The sequence below is a fragment of the Fringilla coelebs genome (assembly GCF_963513975.1).
Source record: "Fringilla coelebs genome assembly, chromosome: 1".
Lineage (NCBI taxonomy): Eukaryota > Metazoa > Chordata > Aves > Passeriformes > Fringillidae > Fringilla > Fringilla coelebs.
The window spans coordinates 105,767,813-105,792,016 of NC_140028.1; the positions used below are offsets into that span (position 1 = coordinate 105,767,813).

Genomic DNA, 24,204 nt, shown 5'->3' on the forward strand with positions numbered 1-24,204 from the left:
TCACCACTTCCTTCTCTTTTTCTGTAAGAAGAAGTGGGACTGCACCGCTGGGGATTTCTACAGCTTCTCTTGTTCTGTGGTGCATGGTGGCGCCTTGCTGGGTCTCAGCAGAGCATGCAGGAAACACCATGGCTGTTGTGGAGGGCTTGGCAAAGCCAGCAGGAACCTCCCCGTCTGCAGAAGGGTGCACAGGCTGCTGTGTCTGAAAACTGCGGAGCTTTGCTACTAGAGAGGGTGTCCTGCCACCACCAAGCTGAGAGAGGCATGCAGAAGCTTTGTTTGCAAGCCTGGAGAGGCACTACACACTCTTGATAAACATTTGTTGTTGTTGTTGGAAGGTTATAAAGTTTGATGAGTCAGAAGAGACAGAACTTCAATTCTGCAAAACCCGAGGAATTGGTTCTTCCCCTTTCCTCTTTCCCAGAAATTCACAGCTCTCACTATTTGACACGAGATCCTGTTGATATTCATATTCTTGCAGAATTATGATGTGTTATGTAGCTGATTATGTCACTGTGAATATATACTACATCCTTGTGTGTTCACGTGTCTGAGATGTACCATGAAGAAGTATTTATATGTGGGTATCTCTGGATCCGTGAGGTGAGGATGTGTGTGCGCGTGTGTGTGTGTATATGTGGAAACTGCTGTGTGTTCTGCCTTCTTCCTGACATACTGGTTGCTATAGTGCAGTGATCTATTTGTGAACACCCAGAAGATCATTGCTATAGTTAAAAGAAACCGTGTTTCCTGGCCATAACTTCCTGGGCAATCTCTTCTCCTGAAGCGCCAGCATTAACCGAACTGGTCACGTTCCCTGGGACTCCAGGAGTGACACTGTAACAGGAGCTTTCTTTAGTTTGTCACTTTTTCCCCACCAGCATATTTAATAATATTTAAAAATAGTTTTTCTATTTAAATCTAATGCATGCCTATTATTCACCGTACATTTCAGTGCTTCAGCCATCTTTCTAACAGGCTGTCGAGCTGTGCAGCGTGCCGTGGCGTTGTGTCCTGTGCTTGCTCCTGTAACGTGTGCCATTCTCCTGCCCCTGCACATACATTTTCATCCACCTGCCCAACTAGGGGAAATGTAGGAGACTGAAGCGGCAGTGCTGGAGTTCTGCCTGAACTGCTGTAATATTCTTCTTTCTTTTTTTTTTCTCTCCCTGCAGGTGTGAATGAGAGAGGCTCTCTGCAGTGTTTAGTGTCCAGTTGTGCTGGCTCCGAAGAACAGCAGCGTCGCAATGCCCCCTCCTGCTGATATAGTGAAGGTGGCGATTGAATGGCCAGGTGCCTTCCCCAAGTTAATGGAAATAGATCAAGTAAGTGCCTGTGTACCTGTGCTCAGCTGGCCCTGTTCCTGAATAAGTTATTCTCTGCATGTTTTCCTCTGCATTTATATTTACTTCAATGCATGTGCATTTTTCTGTGAATGTATGTGGGGTAGAAAGTGTTTTTTATAAGGGGTGTGACCCTCTTCCTCTCTTACTGCTTAAGATTTTTATGTGTTCAACTGGTTTCTTCATTTGCTTTTTCTTTCTGAACAGCTGCTTGAATAAGGCATTTAATGCTTGTGTGACCCACTTAACACTTTTGTGTCTTAGTTTCTTCAACTGTTAAATAGTGGTAGTGTTTTACCTCTGGGTGGAAAGTCTTCAAATTTCTAGTCAGTGCTTTGCATTTGGAGTAGAATCATACTGAATGGCTGCAGCAAGTGCAGATTTTGGAACTTAGGTAGTGGTGCACTGTGAGCAGGAGGACCTTTGTTGTTCTGCTCAGGAATCTCAGGGGTTGTTCTGTTTATCTGGCTAGTTCTGAAGCTATGACAGATTGGAGGCAGCGTACAGAAGTTAACAAATTCAAAATTATGAATTAAAAATTCTTTTTAGGGAATTGTGGTGGGGGAAACAAACAAAAACAAGTTATACAAGGGCCGTGTTTTATATTCTGGACTTCTCTGAGATTGTTTTTGTGGCCCATGTATTAATATTAAAAGCAACCTCTTTAATATTTAACAGCTTACCCTTAACATTTTGAAATCCTGCAGCATGTTACCTGGTTAGAATTATTATTATTTCTGTAAATAGTATTCAGAGTGAAGAAAAGCATTTTATAATGTGCTTTAGACCCTGGTATGTCTGGGGACTCAGTACATTATAAAGGTCTATTGGAGAGGAGAGCATTTGAATTCACACTGAAAATGTATTACTGAAATGGGTTAGTAATTTCTTCATGCAGTGCAATGAGTTTCACTTGTAGTTAACCCTTTTGTGGCACATGCCTGGGAAATTCCTGTGGGAAATTTAAAGAAATGTGGTTCTAGAGGGCGGCTGGAATCACAGCAGTATGATTTTTAAGCATTCTGAAAGCCCCCTTAGAGGAAAAGGGAGTTCCCAAGTGAAACCAAACTTCGTGGGTTGATTTTTTTGACCTACCACGCTTTTCCATTTTCATTTGCTGAAATTTTTCAGTAAGCACAGAAGTCTTTTGCCTTCTGGAGTGAGGAATGTTTTACTTTTTTCTTCTTATATAACAAATGGTAGACACCGCACACTGTGTTCAGGGAAAGATGCTTGTTAGTCATGGTGAACTAAGTACAGTGGTGACAAAATTGAAAAAATACTATGAAGTCTTCTTACAAACAACAGCAAAATAATATGAAAATTATTTGGTTTTATTTACAAAAAGCTTAAAGTAACTATCAAAAAACCCTTATCCCTTATCTATACTATTAGCTTACTTTCCTAGTACTTTGTTTTTAATTTATAATGTAAGATTTGAAAGAGACAAGATAGATCAATGCTGAATTATATTGGGTAAAATTCCTCAAACACAGCCTACTAAGCTATCTGCAAGTTTTCTCAAGACACTTTATGGGTAGGAGGAGGAAGGAGGGGGAAAGTAAGGCCAAAATGGAGAAGACTTTAACAGCAGCCTGCTCCTGATGCAGAGAGAGATGGAAATGAGGGAATGAAGTTTGAGAGTCTCACCCCTCCCCTTTCTGACATGGAAAGATGGGAAAGAAACATCCCTTCTTTCTACTCATGCACACAAACAGGCATATTTACCTTTCTCAAGGTTGGGAGCAATGTGGGAATGAAGCTTGAAAAAATATAGGGTGATACATACTTCAGAACACAGAGCTCTGCCTTTGATTCACTTAGTGCTAACTTTTCCTCAATCTGTTTCCCTTAGAGCAGCTATTCAGCAGAAGAGCTGTAGTGGAGGAGATGATTCATCCCTCAGATGGCTAGCTGTCGGAGATGATAAAGGGGAGGAAGACAGAAAAGAGAAATGACTTACCCACTGACCAGACACTGCAGCCAGTGCCTGTGTCCCAGGTGGCATCTGCTCATTCAGTCACCATTTGACATATATTCAGAATATCCTAAAATCTTTCCCGTTCTGGTTTCTTCTCTCTCTTTCTTACCATCAAGAAAAACTGTACTTAGATGAACAGCGCTATAATAGTACTTAAAAAAAACCAAACAAAAAACCAAACAACAGAAACCCTAGTGTGACACAAGTGTTTTATCTTTCAGGGTACTGTTCCAAAAACTGAAGTACAAATACCATATAAGAAATCAAAGGAAAATCTGAGAGGTTTTTTAAGGTTGTTCATTGCATATACTTGGAAGCACTTATTTATATTCAGTTGCACATGATCCTAATTTACTTGCTGTGTGTATGCATGTTTTGCTTAGCAATGGAGAGAGTAAAATATTTTCAAAGTGAAGAAATGTTACTGTGAAACTAGAACCATTGGCGGTGGGGTACTGGCGGGTCTTGGCCTTAAAAGAGCTCATGAGTATTTTTTCCACCAAATCTTATTAAACTTTATACTCCCCTGCATGACTTCTGACAGCTTGGACTTTAGGAGGCACAGAGACTTTTCAAGCTGAGGCTTCCCACTGCTTTTCTATAGGTCTGTTAACCTGGGTTCACCGATGGTGGTTTTAAATTTAATCATGCAAAATTAGTCTCACTCGGAGAGATTCTGTGCCAGAAAAATTGATATATAATTAAGTGCCTTTTGGAATTAGCCTCTGTGCCTGCTTCCAATGAATGTAAAGAAGGGTTTCTGCTCATTCATTGACATGTGCTATTTGATATCAGGGTTTCACAAGTGCTGTTTTCTTGGAAAGTTGCTTTAAACAAGGAGGGCAAAGCTGTCTCTTATTTACTGCCCTCTCTCTCTTATCAGGTGGGAACTAATTAAGTTGCAGTAAACCTCACAGGTAGCTGATGCCTGTATGGATTAGAACAGATTTTAAATCATGTTCTTCCTGAGAGATGGACATCACTGAATTCAGTTACTCTCTTCCAGAATACTTGGGGTTTATTTGGGTTTCCCCCCCAATTCCATAATTTTCCTCAATCATAAATTAGAAAAATAGCATCCAGACTTTTCCCTCCTCCATAAATCTGTACTAGCAATATTAGAACTCTGCCCAAAATTAATTTTTAATATGAAGATTTGATTGTGGCTTCAGAACTGTGTATAGCGTGGATCTTTCATGCTTTAGTCTTTCTGTCATGTAAGGGGAGGAATGGAAATGAGCTGGTGTCTGAATTTGCATTGGGATCTTTTTGTGGGCTTTTTAGCAATGCAGTCTGGGGAAGAAATGAATGGTAGATGCTGACTGTCTGTTATCTTTTTCTTCACTCTTCTGGCTGATTATTCTAGAAGATGTTAATAATAGGACTGCACAGGGTCTGTAGAGGTGAACCAGGATGCTGGCTAGTCTATCCTGTCTTCTCTTTGATTGTCCCAGAAATAGCTATTTCATAAGAGGGTGTTATTTCTTGTGTTCAGTGAAAGCCTGCATGCTTTAATTTGTGCCCATTATGTATAATTCTCAGCTGTTGGGGTTTTTTTACAGCACAAATTATTTTAGGTAAGCCAATGCTCATTTTAGGTTACCTGGATACTTTGTGGATTTACAGTCACACTGTTCCTGCTGCAGGAGAAGCAATTTCTATGAGAGGCACAAGATGGAGATTTGGGGACAACATCTATTTTGGCTTATCCCATTCAAATCCACTTGTGTGTCTTAACACAAGTTGTACTAAAACCAAATTTCTTAACACAAGTTGTACTAAAACCAGATGAACTTCCTCAGCCTTGGAGGTAAACAAGGCTTTCCTATAGAAAGGAACAGTTTATAATTAAACTTGGCCATACAGTCTCTTCCTCCAGGTTTGCTTTTACCTATGAGATCATTAAACATGGATTAAATTAGCAGATGTGAACCTTTACATTAGCAAAGAGAAATAGATGGGGGGGAGGGAGAAGGAGAGCTGTGTTTTCAAAGAACAAATCTCATCTGGTAAGCAAAATTTACAGGAGCATTTTCATATGACAATTTCATGTTAATAGAAGTGCTGCCATGGATAGAGCCATGGGCTGCTTTACATTTATGTTTTCTCTGAAGTTTAGATTTACTCAGCAAGTTTATCTTTTAAGAGTCTCTTTCAAGTTGCCTCTTCTCTTCTGCCAGTGTCATTTTAATTGTGGTTGTTTTTTTGTCTTTTTCATAGAAGTCATTGTACTTCACTGCATATTAAAAGGTCACCAGTAAGATTTTGTGTTTTTTTTTAAAGGAGCTTTCAAACCTAAATCTGGCTTCAGACCTAAATATGGACCCTTGGGGATTTTTTAATTGATTCAGTGCAGTGTTTCTGAAACTGTGGTGAAAAATGAAGTTCAAAAGGGATTGTGAAACGCTTAATTAGAGAAAAAAAAGGTGCACATCGCTTCTGCCATGTGTGTAGACTAAGAATAGATTTGGTTTCTGCAAGTACTGTCACTAGTAATAGCAGTATACCGAGACAATCCTGGCATCACAAGTCTAAATGTATGCAATATTAGTGAGCACCAGCATTGTTCAAGCAGTGATCAAGAAAGGGATATTGATGTCTCACTGTACTGTGAAGTGTCACTCTCTGTGCTTCATTCTGGCTCCAGACTCTGACTTGAGGCGTTTAGTTCCTAAGGGAATGAAGGAAAAGAGAGGCTCTTGCCTCCTTCCCACCAACCTGCAAATTTATATGAACTCTCACCCAGAAAATATAATGGTACTGCAGTAGCTAGAACTAGTGAAGATTTTTGGTATGAATATTGCTAAGATTTCCAATGTTATTGCACATCCTGAGTTTACAGTAAAGGGAAATGTCAGTGCCTTTAACAGCTGACAAGATTGCAGTTTCTTGAAGATAGAGGGCTATGAAGCAGATCATGGGGAGAGGAAAAATAACCAAAAAAACCCCCACTGACTTACAAAAACATTCCCTGCCTGGATTTGCAGCAGGAAAGGAGCAGCAGCTCCTCTCTGTCAGATAGGAGAAGGAGCCAGTGCTCAGGGCTGGCCACTGCAGGTATATCTCACCCATTCTGAAGGAGGAAATCACTTGCTGCTGATGGAAGACTTGCCCAGAGATGGATGAACCAAAAGGGGGCTACCTTTTCAAAAAGAATTGAAAAACATTTTGTTGTCTTATTTTGTTAAAGGTAGGGATTGTTTAGGTGCCAAAGAGATGCTTTGAGAGTTTTATTGCTCCTTGTTGTACCTGTCATATTTCAGCTTCACAAAATTGTATATGAAGCTGTTCATAAAGCAGGTGCTGACTGGCATATAAACATAGTGAAAATATTAATATAGCTGGTAAATACTATCTGTTATTTTTTTGTGATTTTTTTTCCATTTCCTTTGTTGGACTAACGACAGGTCTCAAATTTTTACTTTTATTTATTTTAAAAGCTATTCAGCCGCAAGAATAACCTTGGAAACAATAGTGCAAATTTTTTAGTGCACTGGATATAATTCAATGCACTGACACACTTGTATACATAGACAATGTTTCGTTAACATAATGAACCAATTGTTAGCTACAATAGAGTTTGAAAAATATGATTCTTTTTCTTACAGAACTGCAGCACTGGAGTAGTCATCATTAGAGCCTCATTTCTTTGATGTGGTGGCAGCCCGCCAGCAGGGATAAACCAGGCAATGTTATTGTCACATGTTACATTTTATTAGTCTGGCTTGTCCAAAGCCACGTTCCCTTTGGTTGGCTGGATTCTTTCCAAGCTGCAAACTTGTGTCCTGTGGTGTGTGTGGCTGGGACCTCATCACTGAAAAGTCCATAAAAACTCTGTCTTACTGCTTCTGCTTAATACAGAGGCAGCTGCAAGGCCTAGTAGATGGAAGAGGTAATAGCTGTGCAGAAGGTTTAGACATTGTAAAAGAAAAGGACGGGGGAGAATAAATAGAAATGTTTTGTGAACTGCAGTCTAATGGATGCTATTTATGCTTTCTACTTGGTGCTATTTTCTAGGTGAAGAACCATAAGTTCAATGCTTCTGTTGGCTGGTTGTTTTTTTGTTAAATAGAAGTGCAAGTAGAGCCAGGATACACTTGGGGTCTCTACAGAACTAATATTCTAGTGTTCCTGATCTCCAGTAGAAAGGATGTTCAGAAAATAATATTTTAACAAAGAGATAAAGCACTATTTTTTATTCTCCCCTTGATTTTTGTGGGTTTGTGGGGTTTTTTTCTTTGGTGGATTTGGTTTGACTTTTTTCATGTCTGATTTTACTAGCTCAATAATTCTTGCCAGAGCCTCCCTGTTGGAGCCTGAATTTTGCTGCCTGCAGGTGATGGCATTTTCAAGATGAAGGCTAAACAGGACTTTAACGTTGTTGCATCCATAAAATTTTTTAACTATCAGCAGGAGTCCCATCTCTTAAGTTAATTCTGCTCTTATTAAAGGGAAATGTGTAACAATGAGACTTCTGAAGTTACGGACTGATGAATGAATTCACATTCTGGCCAGCTGGAGTATCCAGGCACACTTTATGACTCAATTATATTCTAGTTATAGACATACAGACATTAAATTTTGTAATACAAAAGAGAGTAATACCAAAAATCTCACAGTATAAATTTTTTTTGCTTTCATGGAGAAACTTCTGCCTTTATAGGCCAGAAATGTGTCAGTCATGAGCTGGGGGTTTGGGATTTCTTCACTCTATCTTGAAAGGCATGCTCTCTTAATAGGTTGTGTGAAGAACCACATCTTAAACCCCGCTTTGTATTTAAAACTGTGTTTTGGCTGTATTTTAAATATATGTGGCAAGAATGCTGCATGCAAATGTGGTGAAATCCACAACTATGGGTCCCTAGGTGTGTTTTAACTTTTCAGTAGTCTTGATTGAGAGTTTTTAGTGTTCGTACTTACACTTGAGAAAACAGGGAGTGTTATGTCTTGTTAGGGACACTAGAGATGGAGTAGGAAGTATCTGCAAAATTCTGTTTATGGTTTTCTTTTTTTGATTGAGGCTTTTTTTAACATTATATTTTGCTGCTTCCCTTGTTGTACAGTCACTGTAACATCCTAAACACATGATCTGTGGGTCAATGGTTAGATCAGGTGAAAAGCAGACTTAGGAGTAAGGATCTCTTTGGGGGTGGGAAGGGAGGAAGCTGCAGCTGAGAGTGAAGGGAGAGAGGACACAAATACCTGGGTTTCCCTAAGTCTTGTGCACCCTGTGGAACTCCTAGTGCTAAATTTATACCAAGGTGTTGCCGCTGACATGTTAAAACTACCACCTTAAGAGCTGCGAACTGAGCTGATAAAAGCTCTCTCCCATCAGCAGCAGCTGCACTTGTTGAAGGTTTTGCCTGTAGGCTCTGAGATGCGAATGCTTCCAGCCCTGGGCTGTGTTGCTGCATGGCACAACTGTGTGGTGTTGGCCTGGCCTTGGCTGGGTTTTATGGTCTCTTTTACTGTAGCACTGTGGTGTCCCTGTTCTTCAGGACTCACTCTCTGGGGTGCTGCCCTGGGTTAGAGAAATCCTCCCTTTCATCTTGTACAGATGCCCGATAATAAGTTAACAAGTCTGGCCTCACCAGGGTTCCATTGCATGGAATGGTGTTGATTCCCAGACTGGTTCAGAGCAGGCTGAGAAGGCTGAAGTCCAAAGGACTCCAGCTACTCCTCCTTTCAAAAGACCTTGTCTCTTACACCACAGGAAACCAGTGTTGAATTAGTGAGTCATGGACCCATGAGTCCTCGCATCTGGTGTTTGCCACCAGCCCACTGTGGACCCTGGTGCGTGACAGTAACAGGTAGAGCCTCCACTGATTGTGAAAAGAGGTGTTTCTCTGCTTTTATATAGCCATACTTTAGCACTGGAAGATTTATTAGTGTCATGATAACATTAATTGTAAGACAGAATGTTGTATTTACTGACTAGAAGTTCTGGTTTTTTGACAGATGCACAGGTCAGCAACTGAATTTTTTTCCTTAATGCTGTTTCGTACTAACAGATGTTCTGCACTGCTATTTTATCTGTGACAGGCTTAAAGACAGCAGAGTTAAGGGTTTTCTTGTTACTTCTGCAGTTAAAAGGTGTCAGACAGCGAGAGGGATATCCCAGTCATTGTCCCAGAAAAAACCTCAACAAACAGAACCTTAGCAAAAAGAAAAAACAACGAATCTCTGTCAGTCATGTGGAAAGGAAAGATATTTAGACTTGGCCCAAAAAAACCTGTCTACAATTTCCTGGTATTGCACAAAGTATATCAGAACTGCACATGTAACACACGTTTCTACCTGGATTTAGGCTTCTGTCCTCTTTACAGTTCACACACGTGTGTGCACGCACACACACATACACACACCCCTGCTGTTTGATTTGAAAATGCTTTAAACCCAAATTGGAGTACTACTGGTGGTTTGAATAGGACCTAGAACTTGGTCAGCATTGATATATAGGACATTCTTTGCTTGCTTTTGCTCATGCCATGATTTCTCTGGAACAAAGCAGTGGTCTGGACTAACCTAGCTCACAGTCTTGCACGTGTGCTTAGTTCTTCCTGGTGACTGCTTCCCTGTGAGGTCTCTATAGGGGTAGGCATGAAAGGATGAAACTGGTGAGGAAATTGGGGCGGGAAATCTCAATCTGTGCTCTGCAAGTTACTTTGGAAGTGCTACCAAGTACTGCACAAGTAGCAAGGGCAGGTACTCCAGAAGACTGAGTTTGGGATCTGTGTGCATCCCAGCACACAGAACCCCGAGACACGGCTGAGATATGTGCAGGTGAGCTCAGAACTGGTGACCTGCAGAGTGGATGTCATTAGGGCTGTGCCTGAATCTTGGACATCTGTGCTAACCAGTCAGTGCAGATAGAGCTTTACTTGGTGTGCAAATTCACACTGGCTGTAGGGCTGCCCATGCTCTGTGTCATTGTCAGGATTCTCCCCTTGTGTGCAGATCTGTAAGTCATGAGGCTGTAATGCCCCAGTGTCACTTAACTTCAGCTGTCAATTTAATACCTGCCCTAGGAAAATACTTTTATTCTAACCAATGTGTTCAGTGCAGATACTGTGATAAGTCAGCTGAAGGTGTTATCTCCTGTAGGGAGCACAAAGTTTACTTTGATCTCTGTTATTTTGTACATTAAAGCAGCAGCCTCATCTTCTTAGAGCTTTAAATGAGCATCTCAGCATGTGTAAAAGCTCACTTCATTTTTACAAGTCTAGGAGGAGACATAGAGACAAAAAAAAAAAAAAGCACTAGCACAAAACACTAATTTCTATGAAGGAAAAACTTCAAAATATTTTTGGACTGATTGTAAGAAATTCTTTGAAGTACACTGACTAATAAAGTAAATTTGACTTTTTGGAACTGTAAATGCAGCAAAAGTAAGTAAATTTCCATTAACAGCATTTTATTAACATTAAGGTAACAAAAACTTAAATTCTATGCTCTTTGACATTTGGCAGATATTTAGAGCCAGGGGCAAAAAAAAGAGACTTTGAATGGCCTGCCAAGTGGAATTACTCTGCAGAGAATGGAAATAGACTTTTATCTCATTTTCCATGCTTAAAAAATGAAAAAAATATAATAACTCCCTCTTCTTTGTCTCCTAGTAGTGCTGTGGTACTATCCATGCAGTAGACAGTCATGTCCTGACACTGGTACCCAAACATATTTCCGTGTCTCGCAGGCTGCAGCAGGATTCTGGGGGTGGCTGTAAGCCAGCTGGGAAGTGCAGCAGGAGCTGGGCACTCACCCACCTGCCTGTCGCTCCCAGAGCAAGGCAGGGGTCTGCTGGCAAGGGGGCCTGGCTGTGCAGGCAGGGTGACAGGGCTGCTGCTGCTGCTGCTGCCAGCTCTGTGTGCTGCATGCCAGGGTGTCCCTGCAGCACTCCTGCCATCCAGCCTCCACCTGGGAGAGTGCACACAGGGAGTCAAGGCAGCCCTTGCCTGCTTGCAGGGACACCCCTCTTGTGAACAGTGTGCTGCTGGCAATTTATCTCCCAGCTAGGGAAGGGGAAAGAATTTTTTCCAGAGACTTACATGTAGGGGGAGTGCAGCTCAAGGGATTATTAAGAGCAGCAGCTTATTGCCAGTACTTATTATTACTTATTGCTGTGGTGGTATTTATTTAACATTTATCAATTTGTAAATTGCTATCAAACTGCTAATTGCATACTCTGTGTCCCAGAAGAGTTCCAGCTTTTTTCATCTTGTTGCTTCTTTCATCATGGGCTGTGCTTCTTCAGAATCAGTGCTGTAGCAGTAGTGCCACAGGAGGACCAAGCTGTACCATGAGAGGCTGGCTGTATAAATAATTTCTTATTATTGAGGATCCATTTGCTTTTTCTTTTAGCTGTACTTTACAGGTTCTAATTGATTTGTTGTAGGTTTTTTTTTTTTTTTTTTTGGTCCAAGTTTTTAGTTTCAGATTTTGTTGTATAGTAATGCAAAGGTGGTGTAGAATAGGCAAAGAGGGGTAGGAGGCTAATGGGATTGACAAAGGACATAATGGTGTAGAGAACTTAGAAGTACTAAAATAATGATTTTAAAAGTAATTTAATCCAGCCTTCAGAGTATTTATATTATTTCTATTTTAGGTTGTTAAATTGTTTTTTTATCATAGTTTCTAATGGGAAACTATAGATCCTATGGGAAATAATGAGAAGAAAAAGCAGTTATTCTTTTTGTCCTCCATTATATTGACTCTGCGAGCTGGTTTCTGTTTACTTTGTAAAAGGAATTAATAACCCAGATAAAATTTCGTCAAAATATGGAAATATCAGAACAGAACCTACAGCAGCATCCTGAGGGGTGAAGGGGATGCAGCATGCAGAGCTGTGCACTCTGCTGGGCAGCAGTTTGCCTACAGGCTGGCAAAGGCTGAAAGGCTGAGTGCTAAAAGGCAGACTGAAGTTATCTAGGTCCAGACAAAGTTGTGTTTTTCCCTCTGTCCTTCCACAAAAAACGTGGTCTTTTGTTGTTGTTTTGTTTGGTGGTTGTTGTGTCTTAAAAGGTAGAGGAAAGAAAGAAGTTGGAAGCCAGGATTGCCCTTACAGGATTGCAGAAGATGAAAAAACACTCAGAGAGGAGGACAGCAGGTCAAAGTAGCTGAACACAAGTGACACAGTTATCCAGACTGAGGAACTGAGCAGCCCAAAAAAAACTGGGAGAAAAACCCACTTTTTCTGTCTGGTGTGATCTGCCTGTTCTTATTCACAGCCTAGCTGCAGCTATGCAAAAAACTGAGCCAATGCAACAGGGAGGCTGCTGTGGAGAAGGAACCTGTTCCTGCTGCAGAATGGAGCAGTTTCCCTCTTCTGCCTTTTCTCCCATGTGCTGGTATTTGCTACTCATTTAGGTACATAGCCAGGCAGATGAGGAAATCAGTCCTGGGGAAAACTATTTCCCCCCTTCCTCCCCTTCTCCTGGGCCAGCTTTTAGTTTGATTAACTTCCCTGGTGTGGACCATCTTGGGTGGTCATGTGAAAACAGAAATGGCAGTGAAAGAAGAAGGAAGGAAACCAAGGACTGAGACAATATGGTAAGCAGGAACAGAATCCTTTCAGCAGGTGCTTTCATTCCTGTCTGATTAAAATGGTCTTGTGTAATGTTTCTGCCTGTTTATTAACTGGCTTAGTTGCCTGGACTGTTGAAATAATAAATCCTACTCTGATCCTGACCTGGCCAAGGAGTCCTGTCAGTGGTGAATCACAGAAAACAAATTCTAGGGAAAAATATTTTTTCCTTCACATAACATACGGAGTTAATTTTTCTACTAATCGTTTTTACAAAAATTAAAGGTAAAAAGCTTATTTTGACAATAGTGTTGAATTAATTTGGTTTATGGTGAGTTTTCTGTATTTGTTTCCTTTTTAGTAATTCAGTGAACTGTTGTTAGTGGAAGTAACTAGAGAGGGAGATCCTATGATGTTAAGATGATTTGGGAAGTTTTTGTGAAGCAACAGATATATGTGACATTGTGTGGTCACCCAGTATTGGGGGTAAAAGGCTCAGTAGTCACTCAGCTGGTGAAATTTGGCATGTTTCTTTCTGCCATGCAATTTCATCTATGGTTTAGGACATAAGAGGGCATTTGCTCTTAGCCAGAAGTCTTCTAAAAACACTTTTGTGCGCACCCTGTGTTTATAACAATGTTCAAAGCATTGCAACATCAACAGGCTAGGCTGTTTTCTTCTTTTCTATTTTGGGACCCAAAGCAGGAGAGCTGTTTTGAGTCAGTCCAAATGCTCCTGTGCTCACAGATGTAGAGAATAAAGCAGAACTGAGACATCTGGGATTCTAGCACCTTCCAGGTGGCGTTTTATCATGACTGCATGTGTGCACTTAAGAGAGAGGATTAGTGTCATCATATGGCCATCTCTGAAAGGAACAAAAGAAGGTTTAAAATTATTGAATGACTTCTGGTTTCAGATGTCATTCCTGGAAAATGCTGGTGTTGATATCTAATCTTATGTTTCGTTGGGTAATGAGATACAGTGTACACAAAAGACCCTTTTGATTTCTCAGTTGAAAAACTGAGTCTATGTTTTATGGGCTAAGGTTGGCAAAAAAAAAATTGATAATGTCATAATGCAAATGTCTAGAATTGCTATCTTTATACCTTTATGAGACCAAAACAGCAGAAAATTTTGGGATCCTTTCACACTTGACGCTAAATAAATAATGAAATGCTACTAGCTTTGTTTCTTGCATTTATTGGCTTTGGAATCATATTCTAAGAACTCTGAGTTATTCTAAATTTGGTGATTTTGCTTTTTCTTTCTTTTTTCATTTACCAGAAAAAGCCTCTGTCCTCGATAATAAAAGAAGTCTGTGATGGGTGAGTTCTGCTATATAGTACATACTAGATACAGTGCTTTTTGAAGTACTAAACCAACTAGGAGATAATTTTTTCCAAAGAAAATCTAGATATCCTGTATGACTAGTCATTAGTTTCTTAAATATTTCTGTGTTAGTTTCAAATTTTGAATTTGCAGTGCATTTTGGATCAATTGCTTGCAAGATGAGGCTCCTAACAAAGCAGCTCCATCGTGGGGGTGACTCTCATTTTGACTACTTCCTTCCTTTCTGCACAGAGATGCATTTTACATTTTTGCAGTTTGGCTTGTGGTCCCTGCTGTTCACGGGTTAAGGGACTAAAGCACTGCCTCTGGATCTGAATTTTGAGCACTGAGTCCAGTGGGTGCTGCAAGCTGGTCCAGTTGATGTGACTGTTTACATGAAACTGAAATGTTAATTGCAAATTCGGTATTATAGACTAATAATTGGCTAAGACAAATACCTTGATTTAAATTTAATGGATGAATCAAAAAACTGTTTCAAGCAAGTGCTACCACACAGGAGAAACTAGCTATATTCTGCTGAGCTAAGAAGGTGATATTTTATGCCTAATGTAATATATCAACTTAATACTATATCCACTGTGTATTGTATAAGCTAGCATAAACTTCTGGTACTGTACTTTTTTTTTTTTTTGTCAATTTTAGTGGCTTAGTGGTCTTGCTTACTGCAAAATAAGATCACTAGGATGTATTTGTACTGAGGTTTTCCTTTTGTAAGCATGCTTTTAGCTTAAACTTTGGAACTCATAATTGAAAGCTATGGAAAACTTTGAGAAGTATGAGAAATACATGGGAATGACAGACACTTGTTTGGTCATGCTAAAATTATGTAAAGGGTACTTTTTGAATTATTAAGGTTTCATTTTGTGATTAATTTATTTTCATATTTCTAAGGTGGTCTCTTGCAAATCATGACCAATTTGCACTGCAGCATGCTGATAGTTCTAATTTCTACATCACCGAGAAGGTGGGTAAATTGTTCAATGCAATTCTTGCATAGCCTATAAAAATATTTGCCACAGTCATTTATTTTAAATTAAAATATATGAAAATATACTTTCCATAATGCAATGCCACTGAGAGGGTAGGTACTGCGAGCCCTGATTTAATGGCTTTTTAACTGATTTCTTCTGTTAGGAAAAGAAAATAAAAGTCCAAATGTGTAAAGTTCTTCATGTCAGTTGAGTTTGAGACTTGAGCACTGAGCCTTTCAACTTTGGTATTCTCGTGTGTTTAGTATTCTGCTAAAAAGTGGTGGACAGAAAATGGAAATATTTAAAACATGAAGGGCTCTTTGAAGTGTGAGGAGACCTTCAGTGCTTGTCACTTTCCTTTTTGGCTGAGCAGGTAGAAATCAGTTTCAGTGGCTGTGTAATATTTGCTACTTGCTCCTGCCTGCTGTCTGGTCCCTACCCAGTCCTGTAAGTTCTGTTGGCTTACTTTTATCTGTCCCCATATAGTGTGGCAATAGGTGATTCATCAAGTGACGCAAGGATTTCAGCACAGAGTAATGAAAAGGCTATAGCTGTAATAAAAATGGAATGTCTAGTATAAATATATGGGACATGCTCATGTGAATGGGACCAAATAGAACATTCATTCCTAGCATTACTGGTAAAATTGCTCAAATTACAAAATAAAGATTATTTGGAAGAGTGCACGTGTAGTACTGCAGAGGTACAATTTCTAAGCAATGGCACAAGGGCACTGTTTAAAACCTGCTGAAGTCCACATGCAAATTCCCTAATCTCAGTGGATTCTGAACTAAAAAGACCTGAGCTTAACAGCACAAGACATAGATGCCTCTTGCTCACCTTGTTATCAGTTTAATTTGGCTTGCTCTGAAGTGGAGGCATGTCTTGGTTCTGTTTTGCATTTTACAGTTCTTTAGGGTTAGCTGATATGACTGAGACATGAACTAAGTTTTCTCTTGCTGTAATTCATACCCACACCCAAGAAATAAAGGAAACTTATGCACTTAGTTAAGCATTTGGGAAGACTAAATTTAACAAGACAGCAAGAACAGTTGCTCATAAGATAGTGCTGGTTTTGTTTTGGTTTTTTTTTTTCCTGGGCTGTTTTGTTTAGTTTTATTTTTGTTTGTTAGTTTTCCTTGCTTTTTAACAGACCAGTTTCAGTTGTTAACTTAAGTGCTTGCCACCCTGGAACCCCTTTTCAATATGTCCCTTTTTGGGGGGGGGATCTTCTACTTATTTCGCTTGTATGTTTTGGGGTTTTTTTCCTCTCCTTTCTTTTCAAGTTTCAGTTGACAGACACTTCAAAGGCCACTACAAGGAAACCTGTTGAAGTAATTACTGACTTCAGTGATTGTTCTGCTAATTGCCCTCAATGGTGACACAATGTTTACCAGTAAAGCAGACACAATTGAATTTGCCTGTTGGCATTTAAACTCTGTGCAGTGAGTATTTCCAAGAAGTAAGGATTGAGTGAATACTTCAGTTTTTTCAAGGTCTTTGTCCTGATGCAATTGGAGGGATATTTCAGGCTTTATCTCCACCTTTGGTGGATAGGCTCTGCAGCTTTGGAGAAATCTTTTCTGTTCCACATAAAAGAGAGCCTGATGGTTTTTGGCTGCCTGTAACTTGCAATAAGGATGGAAAATTATGGTCTTCTAGGACATTTTGGATTGTACTGCAGAGAGGACTTTGAGTTTGTTTATTCCCTACTGGAAATATGCAGAGTGTCTGACTCTGAGTCACATAAATAAGAGAGAAGAGCTCTAAATGCCACTAGAATTACTCAGATGTCTGTGACTTTCATTAGATATTGTTCACTGTTTATAGCTGGTTGTTGGATAGTGGCTGTGAAGAGAGGCTTATATAGGCCATCACCCCTTCCACATACTTTCCCTCATTTGTGTTCAGTAGGATATTGTTGCTGTCTGAATTAAAACATGAAAATCACCAGGCATAAGGAAAAACACATGCACTTCAAGGAAGCTACAACACTTAACTGTTAAAATCCACATTGCTTTAATCTTAGTTTTACTAATGGACGTGAGCAGAGCTTTTTTTGTGACAGTGACAGCTGCTCATAGGAAATATTTTTCACAGCTCTTAAAGGTGAATTGTGTGACTGCATGTATGAAGATAACATTATCTATAGGTCATGTTTCTGCAGAGACTGCCTTCCAGGTAGAGATGCCTCTTTAAAATATCGCTATGTCTAAAGTTACCAGAAAGAAAAGCAATTAGGGAATTCTTGTATACAGTAGCAAGAAGCTTTGAAGTGAAAATGTCCAAATGTTACATGGCTTACAACTGTGGTTCTGTTTTTGGTGGCAAACAGCCCATCTGTGTTTTGGCTGTCATATACAGAACTCTTTATCTTTTGTAGCTGGACCTATATCTCCCAATTATGGTAATGCATAAATAAAAACAACACCCAAGCAGTTCTGTCTCTTAAATTATTTATGTTTTGGCTGTATTATTTGGAAAAATGCCTCTACAGATATAGCAATAACTCCTTCAGGCAGCATAAGTGAGGTCTTTTAACAAATTTTGATTCAGCCAGGGTTCCTACTAGAGATAGGCTTATCACAGCAGATCCAGTTTTGGCTGCTGCCTCTGGGGTCATGGTATGGCTATATCTGTTCCCCTGAAACTGCAGTGAAAATTATTAATTATTTATTTTAGCCTTTTTTTCTAAAAATGAGAGAAATAAAATAAGAGGGTATGTAGACAGGAAAACCAAGGACTCATAGTGCCTGAGTTAAAATCTGTCTGATGTACTCATCTCAAAGTGTTTGATTTTTAATCAATGTTTATGTTAATAGGTGTGTGGTTTTTTTTTTAAAGGCTTTGCTTATCATGAAGGAGCATTTCTCTGGTAGGTCAAATGTGTAAAAGCCTGACTTCTGAGCTGGGATCTTATCATGCTAGATACTACAAGATTAGAATAAATAAGTCACCTTTGCTTCAGTCTATCTAGGCTGTACCTGAATTAGATGCTTGTGTACATATTCAGGTGCAATGACTCAGGAACACTATAGCCTGAGGGAGCTCAGGTTTAGAAAAGAAAATGCTATATGAAGAGTAGAAAATGGCTGTATAATTTTGTGTGCTATGTGTGTTCCCTGGCTGAAAACCACAGCTCAGATAATTGTTAGCTGTGTTCCTCTGCTGGCAGTATAAGCAGTGCAGGGACAGACATTTGAGTGGCTGATACTGCACCTTGGTGGGGATGGCTGGTCCCACGTCACTGCTCACCCTTGGCCTGGCAGACCTTGGCCAGCTTTAGGTCCATTTGTAGATCCTATGTTTGCCTGAGCAAGGATGGTGTTCAAGCTGGTTTCACTGCTGGAGGCAGAATATGGTCACTCCTAACACTTCACCTGAGCAAATCTCGGAAATGAAGGGTTGGCTGCTGGTGCTGAGGGGTTTGTGAGCCAGCACTGAGCACGCAGAGGTGACAAGAGTGATTTTTTTTTTTTTTGTTATCTTTAAATACAAGGACGTTTTGTTCATCTTGATATTGAATGCAACCCGTTTTTATTGTCACAACTTTGTTGTGTTTGTTCTTTTTTCCATCTGACGCATCAGAAGACTTCCTGTGGGTTTTCCCCCTTCTTTCCTATCTACTACATTTCCCTTTAATTCTTATTACTTGAAATGGAGGGGAGCAGACGCTGAGTTTACTCCATTAGTTTTGGGAGACTTTTAATTCTGTTTTGCAAGAAGAGCTGCCTCGCCTTCCTTTTGCTGTAGTTATTCAACTCTGTGCTGTGTTTGAAGATGGGACATCTTTCTAACCCCCATCTTCCCAGTGCTGGGAACCTAAGTGAAGTTTCTGGTGTTTGTTCTTTTTCAAAGGTGATTTTGCTCATGACCTTTTTTTTAGCTGAACACAACCTGTAATTGTATATTCATGTGAAATTCCTCCATGCCTTTAGAGTCTCCCTGCGTGGGAGTGTATGCAAATAACAGGACAAGAAATGAGCCATTTGTACAGTTGGGACTTTTTGAGTTTTTACGTTTTTATGTTTGTCTGTTTTCACTGATTAATTGAATTTCAGTGAGTCGTAAGAAAACATTCTTAATAATGAAGGTTTCTGATTCACTGCAGGACCTGGTGCTTCTTAAGCAACTGAGAATGAAAAGTAGCATGAGGAATGGGAACTGGAGAAATGTATTAAGAGAGCTGTTTCATTTTCCATTTTGCATCACTCCTGATGATACTTTTATTAATAGTGCTACATAAATGGTAGATTGTAGGTTTGTCTGGATCAAACCGTGCCTGGCTTTCCCTTTTCTCTGCCACTTATAAGATGTGGTATTTCCCACATATTCACAAATTTCTTATTGTTTTGGGCCATCTGCACAACCCTGCAGAAATTCTCTAAAGTAAGGGCAACATATGGCATCTGAGTGGCCATGCTCCTGCCTGCTTGATGGATGCTGGTAACACTGCCCTGTAGGCTCCAGTAAAATCTTAGAGAACACTAGTATATTTTTCAAGTGAGCAGAAGTAAAACTTCAGTATCCATATACTAAATCACTTTCAGTCCTCCTTCATTCAGGCTGATTTCAAGAACAGTCGTAATGGTTATCCTTCTTTTAGTTCTCTTAGGACTCTTTTTGTAGAACTTTTGGTCTATACTAAATTTTTTAAAGAAAAGAATTATGTCCTGTCCCTCTATTATGCTTTCTGGCCCCAGCTTAAACAGCTTAATTCTTCTGCTTCTTATTAAAATAATTGTTATGGCAGTCTTCTGTTTAGCTCCTTAGTTCATATCAAGGCTGATGAGATGGATCAAAAAAAATTGTATATATAAAAAAAATTTGTATATATATTTTCCTGAATTAAGTTTGTAATATTGCCTCACAATTAATCACAAGAGAGAAAAGACTCCAAAAACCTTCAGCTTTCAGTTAGAGCAATTGAAGATAGGTATTGCACACCAGGGACATGGTACAACTGTTTGGGTTCAGCTGATGGCAAACAGTTCTGTGTAAGATTTGGCCTACAGAAAAATATTCTTTAAATCATCTTTATGCTTAGAGAACAACCTATTTGGATGGGTAGTTTTCCAAAGTGTAAAGAACAGACATAACAGGTCAGACTGAAAGAGGATGGTTCTGTGGTTCTGATTTCTTCTCCCCTTCCTCAGAAGATCCTGACAATTTTTGTTTGGTTCGGTTTGGTTTTGCTTTTTGGTTTGTTTTTTTTGGGGGGGAGGGGGTTGACAATTTTTGAAGGTGGTGGCAAGGAGGGGATCATTTTGTGCCACTTTAATTCATTAAATTTGCTTAGTAAAAAGGCTGCTTGATCTGATGCAGGACTTTCGAATCATGTCTAGGAATAGCCTGTACACAAGAAAGAAATAAAGGAAAGGTAGGAAGAAGGATGGAATTTTGCTTTTTTTAACAGCTGTGAGCTGTCCCTCAATTGTTTCTGGAACTGGCTTAAGCTGACATGGAACAAAATTTTGTCAAACTCCAACTGTAGTCAAAAATGGAAAAGGGATGTTTTACCTGCAGTCCTCCTGTGGGTGAGAGGAAGGGCACAGGAAGGGTGTAGGAGTGGGGTGTATGTCCTAGAGAAGCACAGACACCTTCAGGCTCTCCCTTAAACAAGTGTTGTTGCTCCAAATCTGGTGCTTGCAAAATGGGCTGGCCCACTTTTCCTGCTTATACTGTACTGCTTATTCCTGTCTTCTACTGTGCAAACCAGGCAAACCCCCAAATGATAAAATTTTCATCTGATTTAGTTCCCTTGTTGACTGGTACAATTGTCTGTGCCACATGTAACAGTAGTAGGGATAAGCAAGATGTTGAAAAGCAAGACTCTCTGGTAGCAAACTGGGCAACTGTGCTTTGATTTGGCAGAAGTGAGCCACACTGTGAGCTACAGTCTGGGCTCCAGTACTCACTTATTCTCCAAGCATCTCCCAAAGGAGCCCCTGCGCTGTGCTGGCCGTCAGTGGCGCTATGAGTGAATGTGGTGGCTAACCTGTGCTGAAGAGCTGACTTCAGTTTGATAATCCTTAATCACCCTTGGTGGGTTTTTTTGTTCTTGGGGTTTTTTTTTGCATACCAGCCCTGTTCTGATTCGTCTACATCATCGTACTAATAATAGTACAAGCACAGCTAAGTCAGTCATTTCCTGATGTTTACTTTTCCGGGTGCAGCTCTTCTGTTGGGACTTATCAGAGGACGATAGGGCTGCTTGTCTTGGGCCCACCCCTTCCCTGTGGCTGGTACAACTGGGCTGTGTGTCTGTGTGGTTGCTTGAATTGGGGAACTGATCCAGGTTAAAAATAACTTGTGTGTAACTTCTTTCAATGTGTCAGAAGAATGTCTGCCCAAAATGTAATACCACTGCTGCTCTGCAGAACAAGTGGTGCCTGGTAATGCTGTCATTGTAGATCACTCCACTTGCAGATGGTTAAATCATGCAAAGTTTGGCCTTTTTCTTAGGGTGTGTTTAAGTGGCAGTCAAGCTGGTATTTCCGTGGGTTGCTGGAGAAATAGGTAGTTGAGCATTCTTTTTCTACTCTGTTTCTTCTTTCTCCTCGCTTCACTAACATCCTAGTGACTGCTGCTGGGGGGTGAGTTTGTCAAGTCATGGATCTGACAAAAGAAAACTCTGGACTCTGGAATACTTTTTATATTCCTTCTTTTTGTGAATGAAGGGGAGAGGAAGTGTTAAATTTTTAAGGTCAGGTGGTTGACTGTGCTGCTGTGTGGTGGTAGATCTGATGTAAGAGAAGTGTTAGGGGCCCAGGCACTGGAGAATGTGCAGAATTGTGCCTCTTGTAGGTTGGAGAGTTGCACTGGCTAATGTACAGCCTGAAACTGTGCCACTTGGTCTAACTTGGCTTATTTACTAGCTTCTGCAATCCTTGAATAGAGACAGATAAACAGCATGCAGAAAACATTCTCTTTTTAGAAACTTCAGACAAACTACTTATTTTTTTAAGGAAAATGTTATCATCAAATCATAACACGAAAATCCAGAAGACATTGTCCCTTCTTTTCAATAGTTTCCCAGAAAAGAAATTTTATCACAAGCTTAATTGTATCAGTTTTTCTTCTAAAACAGTACAGTTCTGTCATGCCAATAGTACAGTGTAGGTATCACTTAGCCTACATCTTATTAAATATTTTGGTGACTAAAAATAAACTTAAGAAATCCCCTACCAAGTCAGCCAAATGAAATCCCATCTCATAGTCTGTCTCCAGTTCTAGCAGCAGCAAATGCTGTTCAGGGTAGTGATCTGATGACTTTCAGTCTCTTTATGCCTCCTCAGTATTCACATTTGTTGTACTACCGGTGTTGGAGGCTATACCTACACTTAATCTATTTAATATCCTGCATAAAGGTGATGCCACTCTTTCATCTCTTCTTGAACCTGCTGATACCTTCTGATACCTGATGATACCTGCTTTCATAACCTCTGACAGCAAGCTTGAAGAGTTTACTGCCTTCTGAATGGAGAGGTGTATTTTCTATCTTTAAACTGACCCCCTACTGATTACATCACGTGCCCCTAAATTCTCATCCTGCAGGGTTTCATAGAAACAGTTCTGCATTCTGGTTGTCCACTACATTTTGTAGTGGACATTTGTCCTTTGTCCCTCCAAACTGAGGAGACCCTGCCTTTTGAGGCAGCTGCTGAAGCCCATTGGACACTTCCCTTTCTCTGCATTTTCTCAGAAACTGCTGTGCCCTTCCTAAGCTGTGAGATCAAAGCTGCACTCGGTGCCCTCTATGTGGGTACATGGAGTTCCTGTGCTGTGGCAGAGTGACGCCCTCTGTCCTGTTCCTGGTGCCACCTCTGGTGACATCCAGTGTTTGCTGGATCCTGTAGCACGCTGAATCCGTGCTTTAAAGGGAGATCTGCCAGCAAGAACTTTGCCTCTCTTTCCTGAGCTGTTAACTCAGTAATGAACTCTCTAACTCTAACGTTCTGTGTCATTTTGTCCTCATTTACAACTTGCACCAACTCATCCTTGTGGAAATGTAATGGAGTCATAAAGTGTATTTCACAGCTCTAATTTTCTGTTGTTGTGTCCATTTGGAGGAAGGTGCAACAAAATAACAGCAGTAAGGAGATACGGATAAATCTATTACAAAAGATAATAAACACAGGAAGAATTTTAGATTTCTTGGCTGTTATGTTCTGGGGTGATTAGAGAAGTCTGAAGAAAGCTGTTTGGTCAAGGTTAAAGAACAGGCTGAGTGAGCTATAACCATGGGAACCGATGCTTCTAGATCTTCCTCTAATATGTTAAGAAAACATTCCATTCCAACCAGTTAGAGTGAGCTGAATCTTGAGGCATTTTGCTGGGCATAACAGATCATTAAAATGATAAGACAAATGTGTAGCAAAATAACCTATTTTACCTGATAAATTTTCCAGTGTTAATGCAGTGAAGCTCTGAATAAACAGCTTCACTGTTTTGACAGGATTTTTTTTAAAGTGAATTTGCTTGCCTCCATCCATCTGCATGGTTTGGTGGACTCTGGTAATACTTGATGCCTGCTTTTGAGATGCAAGTCTCCTGCATATGTTTTGGGCAAAGTAGGTGCGCAGAAAAGCAGAGCTTAGAGAATCTGCAGAATCTGCTGGCATATAGTCATAGAAACATAGAATTGTTTAGGTTGGAAAAGACTTTCTAAGATAATCAAGTCCAACCATTAACCTAGCACTGCCAAGTCCACCACTAAACTGTGTCCCCAAGCACCACATCTTTTAAATGCTTCCAGGGACGGTGACTCAACCACTTCCCTGAGCAGCCTTCCAGTGCTTGGCAACCCTTTCTGTGAAGAATCTTTTCTTGCTACTAAATCCAAAACACCCCTGGTGCAACCTGAGGCTATTTCTTCTTATCCTATTGATTGTTACTTACAAGAGACTGACCTCCACCTTGCTGAGCTCTGGGGACCACCAGTGGTGACCAGATATAACCAGCTGGATGTAGCTCCACTCATCACCACCCTTTGGGACTGACAGTCAAGCTAGTTTTTTATGCAGCTGTCCAAGCCAT

General features: G+C 40.2%; 1 protein-coding gene across 6 annotated transcripts in view; it reads left to right on the forward strand.

The window, feature by feature from the left end:
• LOC311161455 (engulfment and cell motility protein 1) overlaps window positions 1-24,204 on the forward strand; it is a 199,370-nt gene that overhangs the window by 48,190 nt on the left and 126,976 nt on the right. For 4 of the 6 annotated variants that reach the window (XM_084219036.1, XM_084219033.1, XM_084219034.1 and 1 more), the window contains 3 exons: window positions 1,176-1,325; window positions 14,129-14,169; window positions 15,086-15,158. In XM_084219036.1, the coding sequence (XP_084075162.1) occupies window positions 1,248-1,325; window positions 14,129-14,169; window positions 15,086-15,158 (192 nt within the window). In that variant the 5' untranslated portion in view covers window positions 1,176-1,247. Of the gene's footprint in view, window positions 1-1,175; window positions 1,326-14,128; window positions 14,170-15,085; window positions 15,159-16,240; window positions 16,611-24,204 lie in introns of those variants that run through there. The other 2 variants (XM_084219038.1, XM_084219037.1) reach the window with 2 other exon arrangements.